Genomic DNA, 16,206 nt, shown 5'->3' on the forward strand with positions numbered 1-16,206 from the left:
ATTAACTTGTGATTAATCTTTTGTGTTGTTTCATGATCCTTTGAAATGTTTTGAGTGATTTAAGGTTAAGTTACTACTGATTCTAAGTGCTTTGGAAGTTAAAGTGCAAGTTGCCACCCACACTTTAGCCAGACAAAGGGGTCAGCCATCTTGTATTCAAGACTTCATTTTGAATCCATACACACGCACACACACACTACTCCTTTGTGAGAACAAAGGTCCCCATTCATACATCCTCCATCACACGCAAACACATCCATCTTCAATTATATCACATGGTTATTATTCATTTATGCCACAATTTATTCATTTGACAAATTGTTCAATTAAATGTTATAAAATTCAGATTTTCGTCTCCAGTAGCTTTGTTGTGTCGAAGAGAAGTCTCTGCTCCAAGGATTCTACGAACTTCAAGAAAGACTGATAAGAGTTTTGGATTCAATTTTTCCCCGGTTGAAGGGGAATGGTGCCCCGTATATCTAAGAATATCTTAATTAATTAATAAATCAGTAAATATTTACATATTTACAGAATTTATTGAAGAATCCAAAAGTAAGTTGAAGCTTACTAATTGTTCGCTCCTAATAACCCCAACATATATATATATATATAGATATACATATATATATATGTATGTCTATATATATATATATATATAGATATAGATATACATACATATATATATATATATGTATATCTCTATCTATCTATCTATCTATCTATCTATCTATCTATCTATCTATCTATCTATCTATCATCTATCTATCTATCTATCTATCTATCTATCTATCTATCTATCTATCTATCTATCTATCATCTATCTATCTATCTATCTATCTATCTATCTATCTATCTATCTATCATCTATCTATCTATCTATCTATCTATCTATCTATCTATCTATCTATCTATCTATCTATCTATCTATCTATCATCTATCTATCTATCTATCTATCTATCTATCTATCTATCTATCTATCTATCTATCTATCTCTATGTATATATGTATATATGTATATATATATATATATATATATATATATATATATATATATATATATATATATATATATATATATATGTATATAGTGCCCTGTATCAGCCTGTGGAACCAGCTCACCTTTCTTGCAAAAAAGTGAACCAGAGTCCATCACCTTCCAGAACAGTGAAAGGGGACCTGCCCGCCAGCACAAGAATGAGGCTATAGAGGCCCAAAATCAAGATACTATCTAACATTTGTGGGGATGCACACTTCTAATCAAGAGATCATTTTCTCTGGTGGAGAAGAGTAATTGGCGTCACGTACGTCAGAGTTTTATCTGGCTAGGCAGATTGAGACATGCGCATACTAGGGCTGCACAATTCTGGTTAAAATGAGAATCAGGATTTTGCTTAGAAGTGAGATCTCAATTCTCTCATGATTTTTTTCCAGATTAAGTGTTTATTGCACTGATTACATGCACATCAACTTTATAACAGCTGTCGCTGAACATGAAAACAATAAATGTCTCTCGTCGTCTCTTAACCCTCTGGAGGCAGGTGTTAAAACCTACCTACCTGCTTACTCCACATACGTATTTCATGAGCATTTTTAACTCAGAAGTACCCCTGAAGGACTTATTTGTTCGTCCTTTTATCAAACCTTATTTTGAGCCTGAGAGGGTTAAAGTAAATGAGGGTTAAGTACACAACTTTTGAATAAGTTAAACACTGATGATAAGAGAGGTAGGTAATAGGCATGTTTCTTAAAATGCAAACCACGGTTTTTAACAAAATAGGACATTTAAAATGACAACATGATTGTTGATGACCATGGCAGGACCAGAACAGAGAACACAGTCCTTTTTTATCTAGTCAGCTGCTTAAAATCGTTGTCATTTGGAATTGAGATCACGATTAATTGTGCAGCCCTAGCAGACGCCCAAAATGAGAAATGATTCAATGTTTTTTGATAATTATTGATTTCTCTGCAGCACAATCACTAAAAAGCCCCAGGAAAACTGTGCATGCCAACACCTAAGTGGGTGTGAAGTGTGACAAAAGCATCTTTTCATGGCTTTCTATAAAATAAGTCTTTGAATCACTCTTAGTCTGACCTCTCAGCTGAGAAAGCTCTGCCAGGGTAGACTCACCTGGAGCCGAGACCCCGACACAACAGCCTTCAGCCTTCATAGAGATGCACAAACCCAGCCACCGCGTTAAGGTGGTGATTCAGCGGATGGGATCACTCACTCACTCACTCACTCACTCACTCACTCACTCACTCACTCACTCACTCTAGGGCTGGACAATAAATAAAAAATGCATTTTAATAAAAATGTCTGACTCTTATCGAGATCATTTTGCCACGTAAATAAATTTTATCATTAAAAAAAAGAAAATATGTGTGATGGTTGGCAACGTTCATGTCCCTTTAAGAGGCTTTGAGTCAAGCAAAAATGGCCGTGTTCGAGATGAGCCAGTTCTGCGCAGATTAGATCACCGGTGATCGGCGGGCAGTGCATGCCGGTTAGATTTGTGTCCGACTTGCTCTTACGGCATGCCTACGTAGGCATCGTGAGATCAAGGCGGCCGCGGATTTTAGAGCAAAATTCTGCAGTTGCTCTCCACCGGGTGATGATGGGAAACGCCTGGCTCTCACCTGATCTAAGATCTGATTGGTTCCCATCTTGATCCAAACATCCGGTGGTAGAATGCGAAATGTTAGTTGGTCACATGTGTTTTGTCTTTTTTTGTCACGTTTCCTATGAGCACACTAAAACTACAGCTGATAAGCTTTACTTTCGACAACAGTTATGTCTTCATATGCACATGTCTACAACATATGATATCCACACGCATGTGAGGATGTGTTTCAGTTGCTAACAGGCACCAGAATTAAAATAAAAAATTAAACAAGTATGAATTCTAACGCGATATCTTCACCCATCGTCCATGTGTCGTTATCTAGGTGAAATCCTCTTTATACTGTTATATTGACTTTGGGTGATATCGCCCAGCCCTCCCTCCCTCCCTCCTTCACTCACTCACTCACTCACTCACTCACTCACTCACTCACTCACTCACTCACTCACTCACTCACTCACTCACACACACACACAGCCAGGGACGTGTGGGAGGAACCGGAGCACCCGGAGAAAACCCACGCATACATGAGGGAGAAAATGCTAACTTCACATGGAAAGGATTTGAACCGGTGACCTCGCTGTGAAGCTAAACTTTCTACATCGTCTCCAACATGCAGCCCCATTTTTTTTTCCTCTGGCTGTGTGTTCTGGGGGGGGGGTCAACTAGTCACATGATCTGTTTATGATGTGGTTTTGTGTTTCCGTCGACACGCCGGAGTCATAAACTTTTTAAAGCGTCTCCACATAGAAACACTCTTCTGGTGTCTGACTGTCTGTGGACGGTCCTCTTTAGGTGGAGAGTCGTCATCATGGAGACTTACAGATCCAACCATATCTGACTCATGACAGATTTCAGTCGGAGGACAAGTGTCTGTGTCCGTCTGACAATCCTGAGTAGGATCTGTCTCCAGACTCTCCACAGGTGTGTGTGGTTCTGGTGAACTCCCTTCAGAAGCAGCCTGGAGCTCAGAGCAGAGACGGTCTTGGAGCTGCAGTCTCAGGGCTTCAAACTCTTCTTCATGCTGCTCATTAATTCTGAGTTTCTCCAGCTGAAGGTTTGTGATTGCCCTATAGAGTCTGGTCTCTGTGTCCTCCATAGTCTGCAACTTGCTCATGAGGTCTCCATTCTTCTTCTGCAGATCTCCAATTTCTTTTTCTAAACTCTGATGAACTGAGTCTTTGTTGTGACTGTTCTGTAATTCTTGCTCTAACTGCAGGCTCTGCTGGTTTAAACGTTCCTGCAGATCTTCACAGACACTTTCCTTTTTCTGCAGCTCATTCTGTAAAGTCTGCACTCTGTTTAGTCTGGTTTCTGCGATATCCTGATAATAATCCAGTCCCTGCTCTAATTCATTAATTTCTATCAGTAATTTCTCCTTACTGGTGTCTTTTTTCTGCAGTTTTTTCTCTAACTCGACTCTCAGCTGCTTTTCTTTGTTAAAACACTCTTCCAGTTTTACACAGAGAGAAGATTTCTCCTCCAGCTGTGCGGACACCTCATCCAATGTCTTCTTCATGGAGTAAAAATTCTCCATCTTGGTTTTAAGATCTGTGTTTTCTTTATCTAATTCTCCAATTTGCTTCTTTACGTTCTGATTGATTAAATCTTTGTCTAAACTGTTCTGTTCGTCCTCTAGCTGGCGCCTGAGCTCGGGCTCGTCCTCTAAACGCTTTTGGAGATCTGCACAGACACCTTCCTTTATCTGCAGCTGAATTTCTAAAGCCATAATTCTTTTGTACTGGGTTTCTGCCTCACTTTGATGGAAACCCAGTCCCTCTTTCAGTTTACTGATTTCTTTCTTTAAGTTCTCGTTACTTGTGTCTTTCTCAAAAATCTTCAGTCTTTGGTGGAGTCTGATCTGATATTCCTGTTTTAAACGCTTTTGGAGACCTTCGCATAAATCATCTTTTTCCTTAAGTTGAATATTCAAAGTTCTCACGTTTTCTTCATGGGTCTCTCTTTTGCTCTGGTAATAATCCAGTCCTTGTTCCAGTTCATTAATTTCTCTCTTGTAAAAAGCACAGTCAGACTCAGCCTTAATTCTGTTTTTCTTCTCGGTTCTCAGAGACTCTTCTGCACATTTCAGATGGTTTTTGAGTTCACTCACCTGCCTTAAAAGTTGTTCCATGTTTTCATGTTTTTCACAAGCAGCTGATTCCTGCTGGACTTTTCCAGATCCAGGAGTTTTTTCTAGTGGGTTCAAATCATGTTCGGAGCTTTCTTGGTCGTCTCCGTCAGAATCAAAATGTATTTTCAGATTGTAATCCACTTCTGGATCTTCAAGGCACGTCTCATACCAAGACGGTTTTGTTTCACTAGAGACGTTGTTTCCAGGCATTTCTGGGTCTTTGTGTTAAATATTCTTGAGTTTGAGAGAGAAAGTCAAAAACGCGATGATTCTCACGAGAGCTGTGTCACACGTGTGTTAACAGTGAGCTGTGGATACTACTACTGACTGATGAGCCTTTGATGATGTCATATAGAACACACTCATCTCCTTTATGTGTCTGCTTGTCTGCAGCTCCTCCAGATTCTTCCTCCTCCTCCCCCCCCCCCCCCCCCCCAGGTCCTGTGCTCCTGTTGGTCTCCCCTAGTCACCCCTCTGTAGTTTTTCTATAGGTTCAGCTTTTCATTTAAATAGTCTCTTTTAGTGTGTTTCTTTCCCCACCGGTTTTTTTATTCTCCTCCCTCCTTAGATCATTATTTATTTATCTTGCTCTTCTTGTCTTTAGGTTTTGTTTTTATTCTTTATTCATGTTATTTTCCCCTCCTCAGCTCACCTTCCTCTCCCTGATTAGTTAATTGATTTCACTAGGTTTCTCTCCCCACGTAAATCCGTTTTACGATGGCGAATAACTTTGCAAAAAAACTGTGTACCAATCTAAATTTGCATTATTATCAATTAAATATGCGCATAATTTTTTTTGTTTCTTGACTTATATTTAAGGAGGATAAAACCACTTGAGATTAAGCATCTTGTTTACAAGTGAGCAGAGGAAGAAAGTAACAAATTAAGTTTACTCGAGTTACTGTAATTGAGTAGCTTTTTTTGTGTATTAATACTTTTTAAGTCGTTTTGAAAATATGTACTTTTACTTTTGTGTGTCTTTTTAAAAATGAATCGTAATTCGCTACATTTCAAATCATATCTGTTACGGAGTAAAAATAAATAGTAGCTTAATGAATTAAAAATATTGCATGAGCACCGCTTCTAAACCGTTGTGTTGGTGGTGGTGGTGGTGTGTGTGTGTGTGTGTTTACACATATAGGACTGCATGAGACGCTGGTTTCATCAAATCCATGCATCTTATTTCTTGGTTGAAGTAATAGTGAACAAAAAAACGTGTATTTCATAAATAATAATGTCTCAATAGTGTCTACGATAATATTTTATCTTATATTGTACCTATCTTTGGTCTGGGAGGTGTAACTTATTATGATACAAGCCTTTTAAAACATGTTAAAGTGTTACAAGAGGAGATAAATGCATGAATTTAAAGTTCATGTTTGGAGACCAACCTTCACAGTTTGGAGGCTCACGCTGGTGAGGAGACACCATTAGTTCTAGTAACACCTGGGCCCCCAAGGCCTATTCTGACAGGATGGACGTTACGGGACCCTTAAGGATTCCAGTTGGATGATTGGAGGATTATTTAGGATTGAAATGAACTGATTTCAGGGGTGAAGGGTTAAATGAGTGAGTGAACCCACTACCAAGGATGAACTCTAACTTTAAAAATCAGCTGCTCTAAATAAGCATGAAGGTCAGAGAGGAGCTCTAGGATGGACATGAATAAAGGAACTGTAATGTAGAGGTAAAGTAGGGCAGGGCCAACGTTAGCAGCTGTCATACGGTCCATTTGAAATGTTTGAATTTTATTTAGCTTGTTATGTTATGTGACAGGTTAGAGCACAGTCTCATGTTAGAGTTTTGTCATGAAAACATTGAGATACCTGACACTGATGGGAGCTAAAAAATATACTTTTTTTCTCAAAATATAGAATCATTTTAATCACAATTGAGACCTACAGTCGTAGAACAACCTCGTCCAATCAATGTGCACGTCCTGTTCTCACTGACTGGATAGAAATCCCTCCATCAAACTGTGTTTGTGTGTGTGTGTGTGTGTGTGTGTGTGTGTGTGCATGCGTGTGCGTGCGTGTGTGTGTGTGTGCACACGCGCACACACACGCGTGTTGCGAACCTGCGTTGTGATTTTGCACTACTTAGATGTAACTAATTTTTGCTTTGAGTACATTTTATTTATGATAATTTTTACTTTTATTTGAGTAAAAATGTAGGCAAGTACTTTTACTTGTACTTGAGTAAAAAATTATCAGAGTATTGGTACTTGTAGGAAATTTTAGTGATCTTCCCACCTTTAATAATAACAATAATAAATAAATTTAATAATTAGTGGGCTATTGCCATTTATTTTTGTTTTTGACATTAATTGCTTTTATTAAAGCTGCAGTCATGACTAACTCTGGGATGGTTGGTTGTGGTTTAGACTGGAGCATGTAATCCAACTTTTTTTGTTTTACTGCCGTGAGCAGAATTCTTACCCAAATGGGATTTATGGACTAAAATGATTTGACTTGCCGCTTCAAAAAGGTGTTCGGACCTTCCATATCTTTGGAAGTTCCTGTTAACTGAGTCTTGTCAACCGTTGATGGGTTATTTAAATTACTGGTGTGGGCTAGTTTAATATATCATGGAACATGAGTTAATGAGTATACTTTGGTGTGGTTTATTGATAAAACTGAACCATAATTCTAGCTCACTGATGGATGACGTTACTCAGGTCTTTTGATATGACATTGTGTTTATTTTTATTATTTTATCTTTTGCTGTTCAAACAATTACGTTCAGGGGGAACGCAGTGCTAGGTTTTGTTTGTATTTCATGGTTCTTTTTAACTCATAAAAGATTATCTCAGGGCATTTTCTGTCCATCTCAGTCCTGTTTGTGTGCTGACCTCACGTGTGTGTGTGGTCTTGATTTTAACTTAGGATGATATCATATGGACTGTGGTGGTCAGATTCTGGTGAATTTCAGCCCCACTGGGGGTCCAGATTGGGCTGCTTAGAGAGAATATTGGATGGTTGTTGCTGAAGACAAGTCACGTTCCACAATGATCTCGCAGAACTCTTTTGTGCTTTCTCGCCACAGACCGTGAAACCAAGGAGATTGGGGTCCTTGTGCAAGTGCTGCTACCAGATGGGGCATCAAGGTCACTCATCTCATCCCTCCCACTGCTGCAGGACTGCTGCTGAGGGGACCACCATGACTGCGCCATCCTCATGCGAGCTCACAGAGGATCTGCCTTAAGCTTGCAGGGTCCATCCACGACACCTTCACTGATGTTTGGTGGTCGCACTCTACCCTGGAACCGCCCCTCAGCACCTGACGGAACGAGAGGAAACAGCAGCAGTTGGGAGGAACAACAGAAAAGACACCTGGTGGTTGGATAGGGATCAAATTTGGAGACGGCATTCAGATACCTGAAATCAATGCAAAATCTCTAAGTGCCATCTTTCTTGGGCACTAGCACCACTGGACTGCACCATTCTCTCACTGAAGGCTCGATAATCCCCAGCTGCAACATGAACTCAGTTTCCTTCTTGAGTTGTGGGACAAGACGCTCTGGGGTCCTATCGAACTTCTTACTGGGTGCTGCGTCTCTGAGGTGAACCTTATGTTGAATCAGATTGGTGAAGCCAGGCTTTTCCTGAAACAACTCTGGATCCAGTAGAGGCTTTAAACCCTCTTGCTGACCTGGCTGGAGATGAGAGAGAAGTTGGTTTTAAAGCGCTAGCAGGGAAGAATAGCTCACCTTCCTCGTCATCCTCCACCACACGCACAAACAGTTGAGGCAACACTGTCTCTGTGGGCTTCTCCTGTTCCAATGGCTCTGTTTGAGATGGCTGTGAAGCAGATGACATGGCAGACTGGGGCTGTGCACTGTGGTACTGCTTCAGAAGATTCACATGGAAGGTTTGATGTTTTTTCTTCCTTTCAGGCAAAAACAATTCATAATTAAGCTTCCCAATACATCTTGTCAATCAATCAAAGCTTTATTTATAAAGCGCCTTCCGCAACCCTGTCAGGAAGCCCAAAGCGCTGAACATGTTACAGTAGAAGGTAAATATATTGAATAAATCAAAAATAAAAGCAATTCAAATTACAAAATACAAATGACAAAAAAGGTGAAACATTCTGGTACAGGACAACTGTGTAAAACAATGGATTGAGTGAACCAATGAAAACTCTGAAATAAATTCAACATAAAAGAGGGCCAAAATAAACATGTTCTGGAAATGCCAAGCGGAGGAGGTGTGTTTTTAGGTGACTCTTAAAGACTGGCAGAGATGGGGACAGCCTAACTGAGGGTGGCAACTGGTTCCAGAGTGACGGTGCTAGGACTGAGAAAGCCCGGTCCCCGCGAGTATGACACCTAGAACGAGGGACAGCGAGCAGGCCTTGGTCAGAGGAGCGCAGAGCGTGTGATGGGGAGTGTCTGTTCAGGAGTGTGGCTAGATAGGGGGGAGCACCACCCTGGAAGAAATGATAAACAAAGACGAGGATTTTGAAGTGTGAGCGATAGCAAACCGGAAGCCAGTGCAGGGAGGCCAGAACCGGACTGATGTGGTCCCATTTCCTGGTCCCAGTCAGGAACCTGGTGGCGCTGTTCTGCACAACCTGTAGGCGACGCAGTGATGACTGACACAACCCTGCATAGAGAGAGTTGCAGTAGTCAAGCCGAGAAATTACAAAAGCATGCAGTACCCGCTCCAGGTGGGCTCTCGACAGCATAGGCTTGATTTTAGCAAGGCGTCTCAGGTGAAAGAAACTGGACCGGATCACAGAATTGATGTGAGCATCAAATTTAAGTCCAGCATCAAGTTTCACCCCCAAACTGGTAACAACTGGTTTTGAGTATGGAGAAAGAGGGCCAAGATCAACATAACGATCCACATTCCTGCTGTTGGGGGTGAAAAACAATGAGCTCTGTCTTTCCCTCATTCAGATGTAGATAGTTGGCCATTAGCCAAGACTTCACCTCATTAATACAGGACACAAAGGACTGGATAGAGTGAGCTTTCTCCTGACACAATGGAGAGTAAATCTGGCAATCGTCAGCATAGAGATGGAATGATAGGCCATGTTTACGAAAGATTGACCCCAGAGGTAGCAGATAAATGGCAAACAAGAGGACCAAGGATCGATCCCTGCGGGACCCCCTAGCGGAGCCCCTCCCAAGAAGAAAAAACATCACCCAGTTTAACACAGAATGTCCTGTTGTGGAGATACGATCTAAACCAATCCAGAGCAGACCCTTTGATCCCAACCCATCGTTCCAAGCGATCGAGTAGAATCGTGTGGTCAACTGTGTCGAAGGCTGCTGTCAGATCTAACAACAGAAGCACCACAGATGTACCCTGATCTAGTGATAAATAGATGTCATTTAGGACACTCAGTAGAGCAGACTCTGTGCTATGGCCAGACCTGAACCCTGATTGGAAAACCTCAAACAGATCAGAGTCAGCTAAATGTGAGACCAGCTGCTGATAAACGACCTTCTCAAGCAGTTTAGATGTAAAGGGCAGGGTAGAGATAGGCCTGTAATTTTCAATCACAGAGACATCAGCACCAGGTTTCTTCAGGGTCGGCCGAATAACTGCTGCTTTCAAAGCAGCTGGGACCACACCTGTGCTGAGGCTCCCATTGATAATCTGACCAAGTGAAGGGCCAAGGCACGGAAAGGCAGCCTTCCAGAGACGAGGCGGCAGAACGTCAAGTGGAGAGCCAGATGGCTTCTGCCTCGCAACAAGTTTACTCAGCTCAGAGTATGAAACAGTACCCTGCAGCTCAGGGTGGGTGGTGATGGAGGAACTGGAACAGGGTCAACAGAGTTACCAGAAATAGCTGCTCTAATGCCTGACACTTTATCAACAAAGAATCTGTGAAAAGCTTCAGAGTTTCCAACAGCTGTAGGAGACATGGAGCTAGGCTCCTGATACACCAGAACTGAGTTTAGCGTTTTGTAGAGAATCTTAGGATTATTGGAGTTTGTCTGCAAAATAGGCCGTTCTGGCAGCCCTCACAGCATCCTGATAAGCAACCAGAGATGCTCTGAACAACTCACGTGAGACCTGCAGGCCATCCTTTTTCCACTTTCTCTCAGAGGCTCTACACGCCCGCCTACAAGCCCGTGTGACATCAGAGTGCCATGGCTCCCTCCTAGGCCTAGACTTGCAAAGCTTGAGAGGGGCAACCACGTCCAGGACCTGATTACAAAGTAAATCAAAGTGTTGTGAATAGTGATCAGTGTTAGATGGATCAGGGTTAAAGGTCTCTAACCTTACAGACATACAGTCCACAAACTTTGAAACAGTTTCTTCATCCAGGGCTCTGAACCTAGTAGCTGCAGCTTCACACACAGGGACAGGACATGGCAACGTAACATCACAGAGTATCGGAGAGTGGTCAGAGAACACAGGAGGCAAAGTCACCAGGTTCATGATGGGGAGACCAAAAGAGAGAACCAGGTCCAGGGTGTGACCCCTGGCATGAGTTGGGGACAATACCCATTGAGTTAAATTGAATGAATCTAGCAAATTCAAAAAACCTTTAGCAAGCACATTATCAGGACAGCAGATATGGATGTTAAAATCACCAAAAAATAGGACATAATCATATTTTAGGATGCAGTCTGCCACAAGATCACAGAAATCATTAAGGAAGCTAGAGTCAGTCTTTGGAGGCCGATAAATCAGCACAACGAGCAGGCGGGGGGAGATGCACAGTTCAAATAAGCACAGTTCAAATGAAGAAAATGACATGGATGGTGGGTGTTAGCTGTTTACAAGGAAAGCTGGATTTAAAAACAGCAACCAGCCCTCCACCTCTGCCCCGTGATCTGGGGGTATTAAAACACGAGCAGCCAGGTGGTACCAGCTCCAGCAGGGTGCTTGAGTCACCAAATGGGATCCAGGACTCACAGATGCACAGAAAACCCAGGTCATGCTGAATAAAAAAGTAACAAAGATTAAAAGTTTTGTTCAGCACAGACCTGGCATTGACTAGACCAAACCGGGTCTGCGGCAGGGCTGCTGCACCGAGATTGCGCACGGGCCCAGTCCCCTCTAACTCTGTGCCCGTAACCAAGCACAGATTCTCCCAGCAAGCCCCAGTCTGGTGAGGTCTTCGAGCCGTTTGGCCGTGGCGCGGTGCCGGTTCACCCTCAGAGCCGGCCAAGTTCCCTGGGAAGGGCGCCGAGTAATCCAGGAGACATCTCGGAACCACCGGGTCAGAAGCTGTGCCGAATCGGGCCAGCCGCTTGTTCAGGGATCCAACTGACGTCTCACGCGCCGGCTACCTCTCTTTCCCCGTCCTCTCCGATGCTTCCTTCTCGAGCTGGGGCGGACAGAGGGCCGACACATCACGGCTTGGGGGGAGAGAGCAAACGGGCAGTCCAGCCAGCAGCACCATCCGTGAGGTCCCCAGCTCGCGCAGCCCGGTTCCCAGCGCGCGCAGCCCGCTACGTCAACGGACGGATGAAGCCTCAGCAGCGCAGCTCGATCGTATGTCAGCAGAGGATCCACACCATTCAAAAAAAGGCATCAGCGACAAGAAAAATGCATGAAAGCCAATAAAACGCCAATAAAAACCAGTAAAAAGCAAGGTACCAGTGCATAAAGAGGATGAGCAGCTCGCAGCGTGCACCCGCGCAAGCGCCATCTTACTCTCCACACACACATTATTTGTAAACATCTTGTGATCTTATATGGCCCCTGCCATTTAGCAAGAAGCTTATTGTCAGTGGTGGGAAGCAGTAACAACACTTGCTGTCCAGGATGAAAACTCCTCTCTCTGGCATTTTTGTCATACCAGGCCTTCTGCTTAGTTTGAGCCATTTTCATGTTTTGTTGCACCAGCACAGCCATTTGTTCAAGTTTCTCCCTCATTTTTATCACATAAGAGACTACATTCTCTCCAGATGGGTTTGGGCTTTCCCATTGCTCCTTTAGAAGATCTAGAGGCCCCCTCACCTGTCGTCCATAAAACAGTTCGAATGGGGAGAATCCAGTTGAGGCTTGGGGAACTTCACGATATGCAAAGAGCATATAGAGCAGCCATTTGTCCCATTCTGCACCAGCCCCTGAAACAAATTTGCGTAGCATATTTTTCAGCGTTTGGTTAAAACGTTCAACCAGTCCATCTGAATGGGGGTGGTATGGGGTGGTTTTTATACCCTTTATACCTAACAGCTGATAAATCTGCTTTAACAGTTTTGACAGAAAGTTAGTCCCACAGGCTGTAAGGACTTCATTAGGAATGCCTACACGTGAAAACAGTTGCAGTAAGCAATTAGCTACTTGTTTAGCCTTCACAGATCTTAACGGAAAAGCTTCAGGGTATCTTGTAGCATAATCACAAATCACTAGAATGGAACAGTTGCCAGAGGAACTCTTCTCTAATGGACCTACCACATCCATTCCTATTCTGTGAAAAGGTGTTTCTATTATTGGTAAAGGCTGTAGATGGGCTCAGGTAACACCTCTGTTAAATGTCAACTGACGTGTGGCATGAAGAACAGAACTGTTGAACCTGAGTGTACATGCCTGGCCACACAAACCGACTTGCTATTCTGTGGAGGGATTTCTGAAATCCAAGATGCCCAGCCCAAGGGGCAGAATGACCAATTTCCATCACTTTTTGCCTCAGCTGCTGTGGTAAAGCAATGGCTTCTGTTTTACCTTTAATCTGATAAAGGACACCTTTTCTCACAGCATAGGTTGCCTCTTCCAAAATGTCTACTTTGCCATGTTTCTGTCCCTCCCCCTCTGTTACTTTATCAAACCATGGTTTTAATGTTGGGTCTGACCTCTGATATGCAGATATATCAGAAGGAATGTCAAAGTCAAGTGAAGAGCAGGGCTTACTCTGTTCTTCCACATATGGTTTGGGTGACGCTAAAAACTTTTCCTTTCTCCTTTGAGCAGTGTTGGGAGTAACGCCGTTTAAGTATAACGGTGTTTCTAACGGCGTTCTTTTATAGGTAACGGAATAATCTAATTAATTACTTTTCCCGCCGTTGCAACGCCGTTACCGTTACTGGGGACGGAAGGTTGTGCGTTACTATGTGCTTGTCGAACGTTGAGCAACAGTGTGAGGCTTTCTGACCGCCACACTTCAGCTACAGCCAGGGAGAGAGAGGTGTCGGTAACGTACTTACAAACACGATGATGATTGATCGGGTGGGCGGAGACCCTCACGGTCTCAGTCGCTGCATGCTGTAGACACAACAAAGCAATGACGGGAATAACTCCATTTAAAATAACCACTTTAATAAAAAATATTTCTTTCAGTAACGAGCAAACTAATTAATTACGTCTTCTTTTATCAAAACGTCGTTTCTGTTAATGATAAGAAAATGTGTGCATTAAGCAGCGCGGTGTGTTGAAGCTGTCATCAGCTGATCAGGAGCTAAAGAGGTCGATGTTTTCATCCAAGTGCATCACGGCCGTGAAGAACGAGGAAGACATGATGAATAGTCTACGGCTGCAGACCCGCAGATTCGCTGCTGCAGGTGGGAATCTGCAGCAGCGAATCTGCGGGTCTGCAGCCGTGCTCTTCTTGGCGTGACAGAGGGACGTCCCGATAGTCTGCTCACCTGTTCACCGCTCAGACGTCCTGATCTTCTACCTTCCTAGATCATCCAGCTGTAACCTGTTTCTGATCATGTCTTTAGTCCCGCTGTAACACTGATGCATCAGTCTCAGACGTCATGGAGCTCAGGTGTTATTAGAACTACCTGTGTGTGTTTACCATCCAGCTTCAGCTCTTCTGTGGTTGGGTCTGACCCAAGTTAGTAAATGTAAGTCCTCCATCAGGCTTGTGCCTATTCTAGTGTCATTTTAAAGGATATTTATTTATTTATTTAACCATTACTAGATTAGCAGCAACAGAAATGCTGCTAAAAACACACAATTATGTGAAGCTGGAAAAATTTGAATACTGTGCAAAATTACATCTATTTCTGTAATTTAACTAGACCGAGAGACCATTTAAAGGCTCGGGAACCTTTACAGGTGTTTCTATTTGCAATTTTAAATTTTAGCTGATTGGGGTCTTGTTAAATATCACACAGTGACCTTTTAATAGTATAGATAAGTGTAATGTTCCTATTAGTAGTTCCTCCTGTTAAGTGCTTATTTATTTAAATTATTCAGGTTTATAAAAACATTTGGACATACATTTTATTGTGTTCCAGTCATTAGTCATTTATATTTTACTATTGTAGTAATTCTTGCATTCTTTAATGAAAAAAGTAACTAAGTAGTTATTTTTGTTGGTAATTAGTTACTTTTATGATCTTACTTTTTTGACAAAGTAATCAGTAACTATAACTAATTACTTTTTTAAAGTAACGTTCCCAACACTGCCTTTGAGCTCTAGATTTTGCTGGCTTTACTGAACCCGCTTCCAGTTCAACATCAGAATGGCAAGTCCTGAAGTGGGTTTTGTGCTTTCTGTGCTCTAGTAGTAACCAGACTACAAAGGGGAGCAGGAGGTTCCGGATTAGCCATGGGGACTACTTTTTGTAACCCTGCAGCTTCCTGACCATCTGCAAAAGTCAGATCATCAGAATCTACACTGGACACTAAGTCAGGCAGAGTGGGAACATCTAGACCCAAAATGACAGCATAAGGCAGCCTTGGAGCTAATGCCACAGGTAATAAAAATGTTTGACCTCCTATAGTCAAATAAATCTCTGCTACCGGATACTCCATCTCATCACCGTGAATGCAACTTATTTTTGTTTTAGCATCACCCCACAACTCTCTTGGCACCAAACTGGAAAGGACCACAGACTTAAAGCTTCCTGTGTCTAATAAAGCTACTTCACGCTGACCATTTACTAGCACAGGTACTGTTCGGGCAGGTTCATGAACAAGGGATTAAGAAGTTGGTCTTGGGACTGAACACAAAAGGGAGGGTTTACTCTGTATAGTGGCAGGATATGTATACTGTGTATGACCTATCCTATTACATTGAAAACACCTCACATCTTGCTTTGACGATGAAAATACACATTTAGCCGTATTTGGTTTAGCTACAGGAAATTATCTGTTACTTGAATAATTCCTAGCCTGAGCTGCACCACCACCCCTTTCACCCCCATCAGACTTACTTCTTCCTGCAGAGAAGTTGTCACGCCCAAAGTTGGTTCTTCTGGCATCCATCCTCGCTGATAGAAAGACCTCAGCCAAACTTGCAGCTTTTTATGCAGACTCTGGGGCTCGTTCCCAGATCCACACTTCCAAGTCAGGATTCACCATCCTCAAAAACTGCTCCATGATCATCAGTTCTGAAATATCCTTCACTGTGGACTGCTCTGGTTTGACCCACTTGTAAAACAAGTCCTTGAGTCGAACATATAGTTCTTTTGGTGTCTCACCCTGATGAATGTCCAGGGATCGAAACCTCCTCCTGTAGGTGTCGGCGGTTATTTTATATTTGGTGAGAATGGCATCTTTAACCTTGTCGTATCTGTGAGAATCAGCAAT

The 16,206-nt window shown here is 42.6% G+C and overlaps 1 protein-coding gene across 1 annotated transcript; it reads right to left on the reverse strand.

Moving 5' to 3' along the window:
- Positions 1–3,029: 3,029 nt before the first annotated feature.
- On the reverse strand, positions 3,030–5,149 carry LOC129163759 (uncharacterized). The gene has a single exon (XM_054742237.2). It carries the CDS (start codon positions 4,964–4,966, stop codon positions 3,308–3,310), a length of 1,659 nt encoding a protein of 552 aa, XP_054598212.2. The 5' UTR covers positions 4,967–5,149; the 3' UTR covers positions 3,030–3,307.
- Between the last annotated feature and the right edge of the window lie 11,057 nt (positions 5,150–16,206).

Source organism: Nothobranchius furzeri, chromosome 13, assembly GCF_043380555.1.
Source record: "Nothobranchius furzeri strain GRZ-AD chromosome 13, NfurGRZ-RIMD1, whole genome shotgun sequence".
Lineage (NCBI taxonomy): Eukaryota > Metazoa > Chordata > Actinopteri > Cyprinodontiformes > Nothobranchiidae > Nothobranchius > Nothobranchius furzeri.

Coding starts and splice junctions, on each gene's coding strand:
- LOC129163759 (XM_054742237.2), bottom strand. CDS start 4,966: ATGCCTGGAAACAACGTCTCTAGTGAAACAAAACCGTCTTGGTATGAG.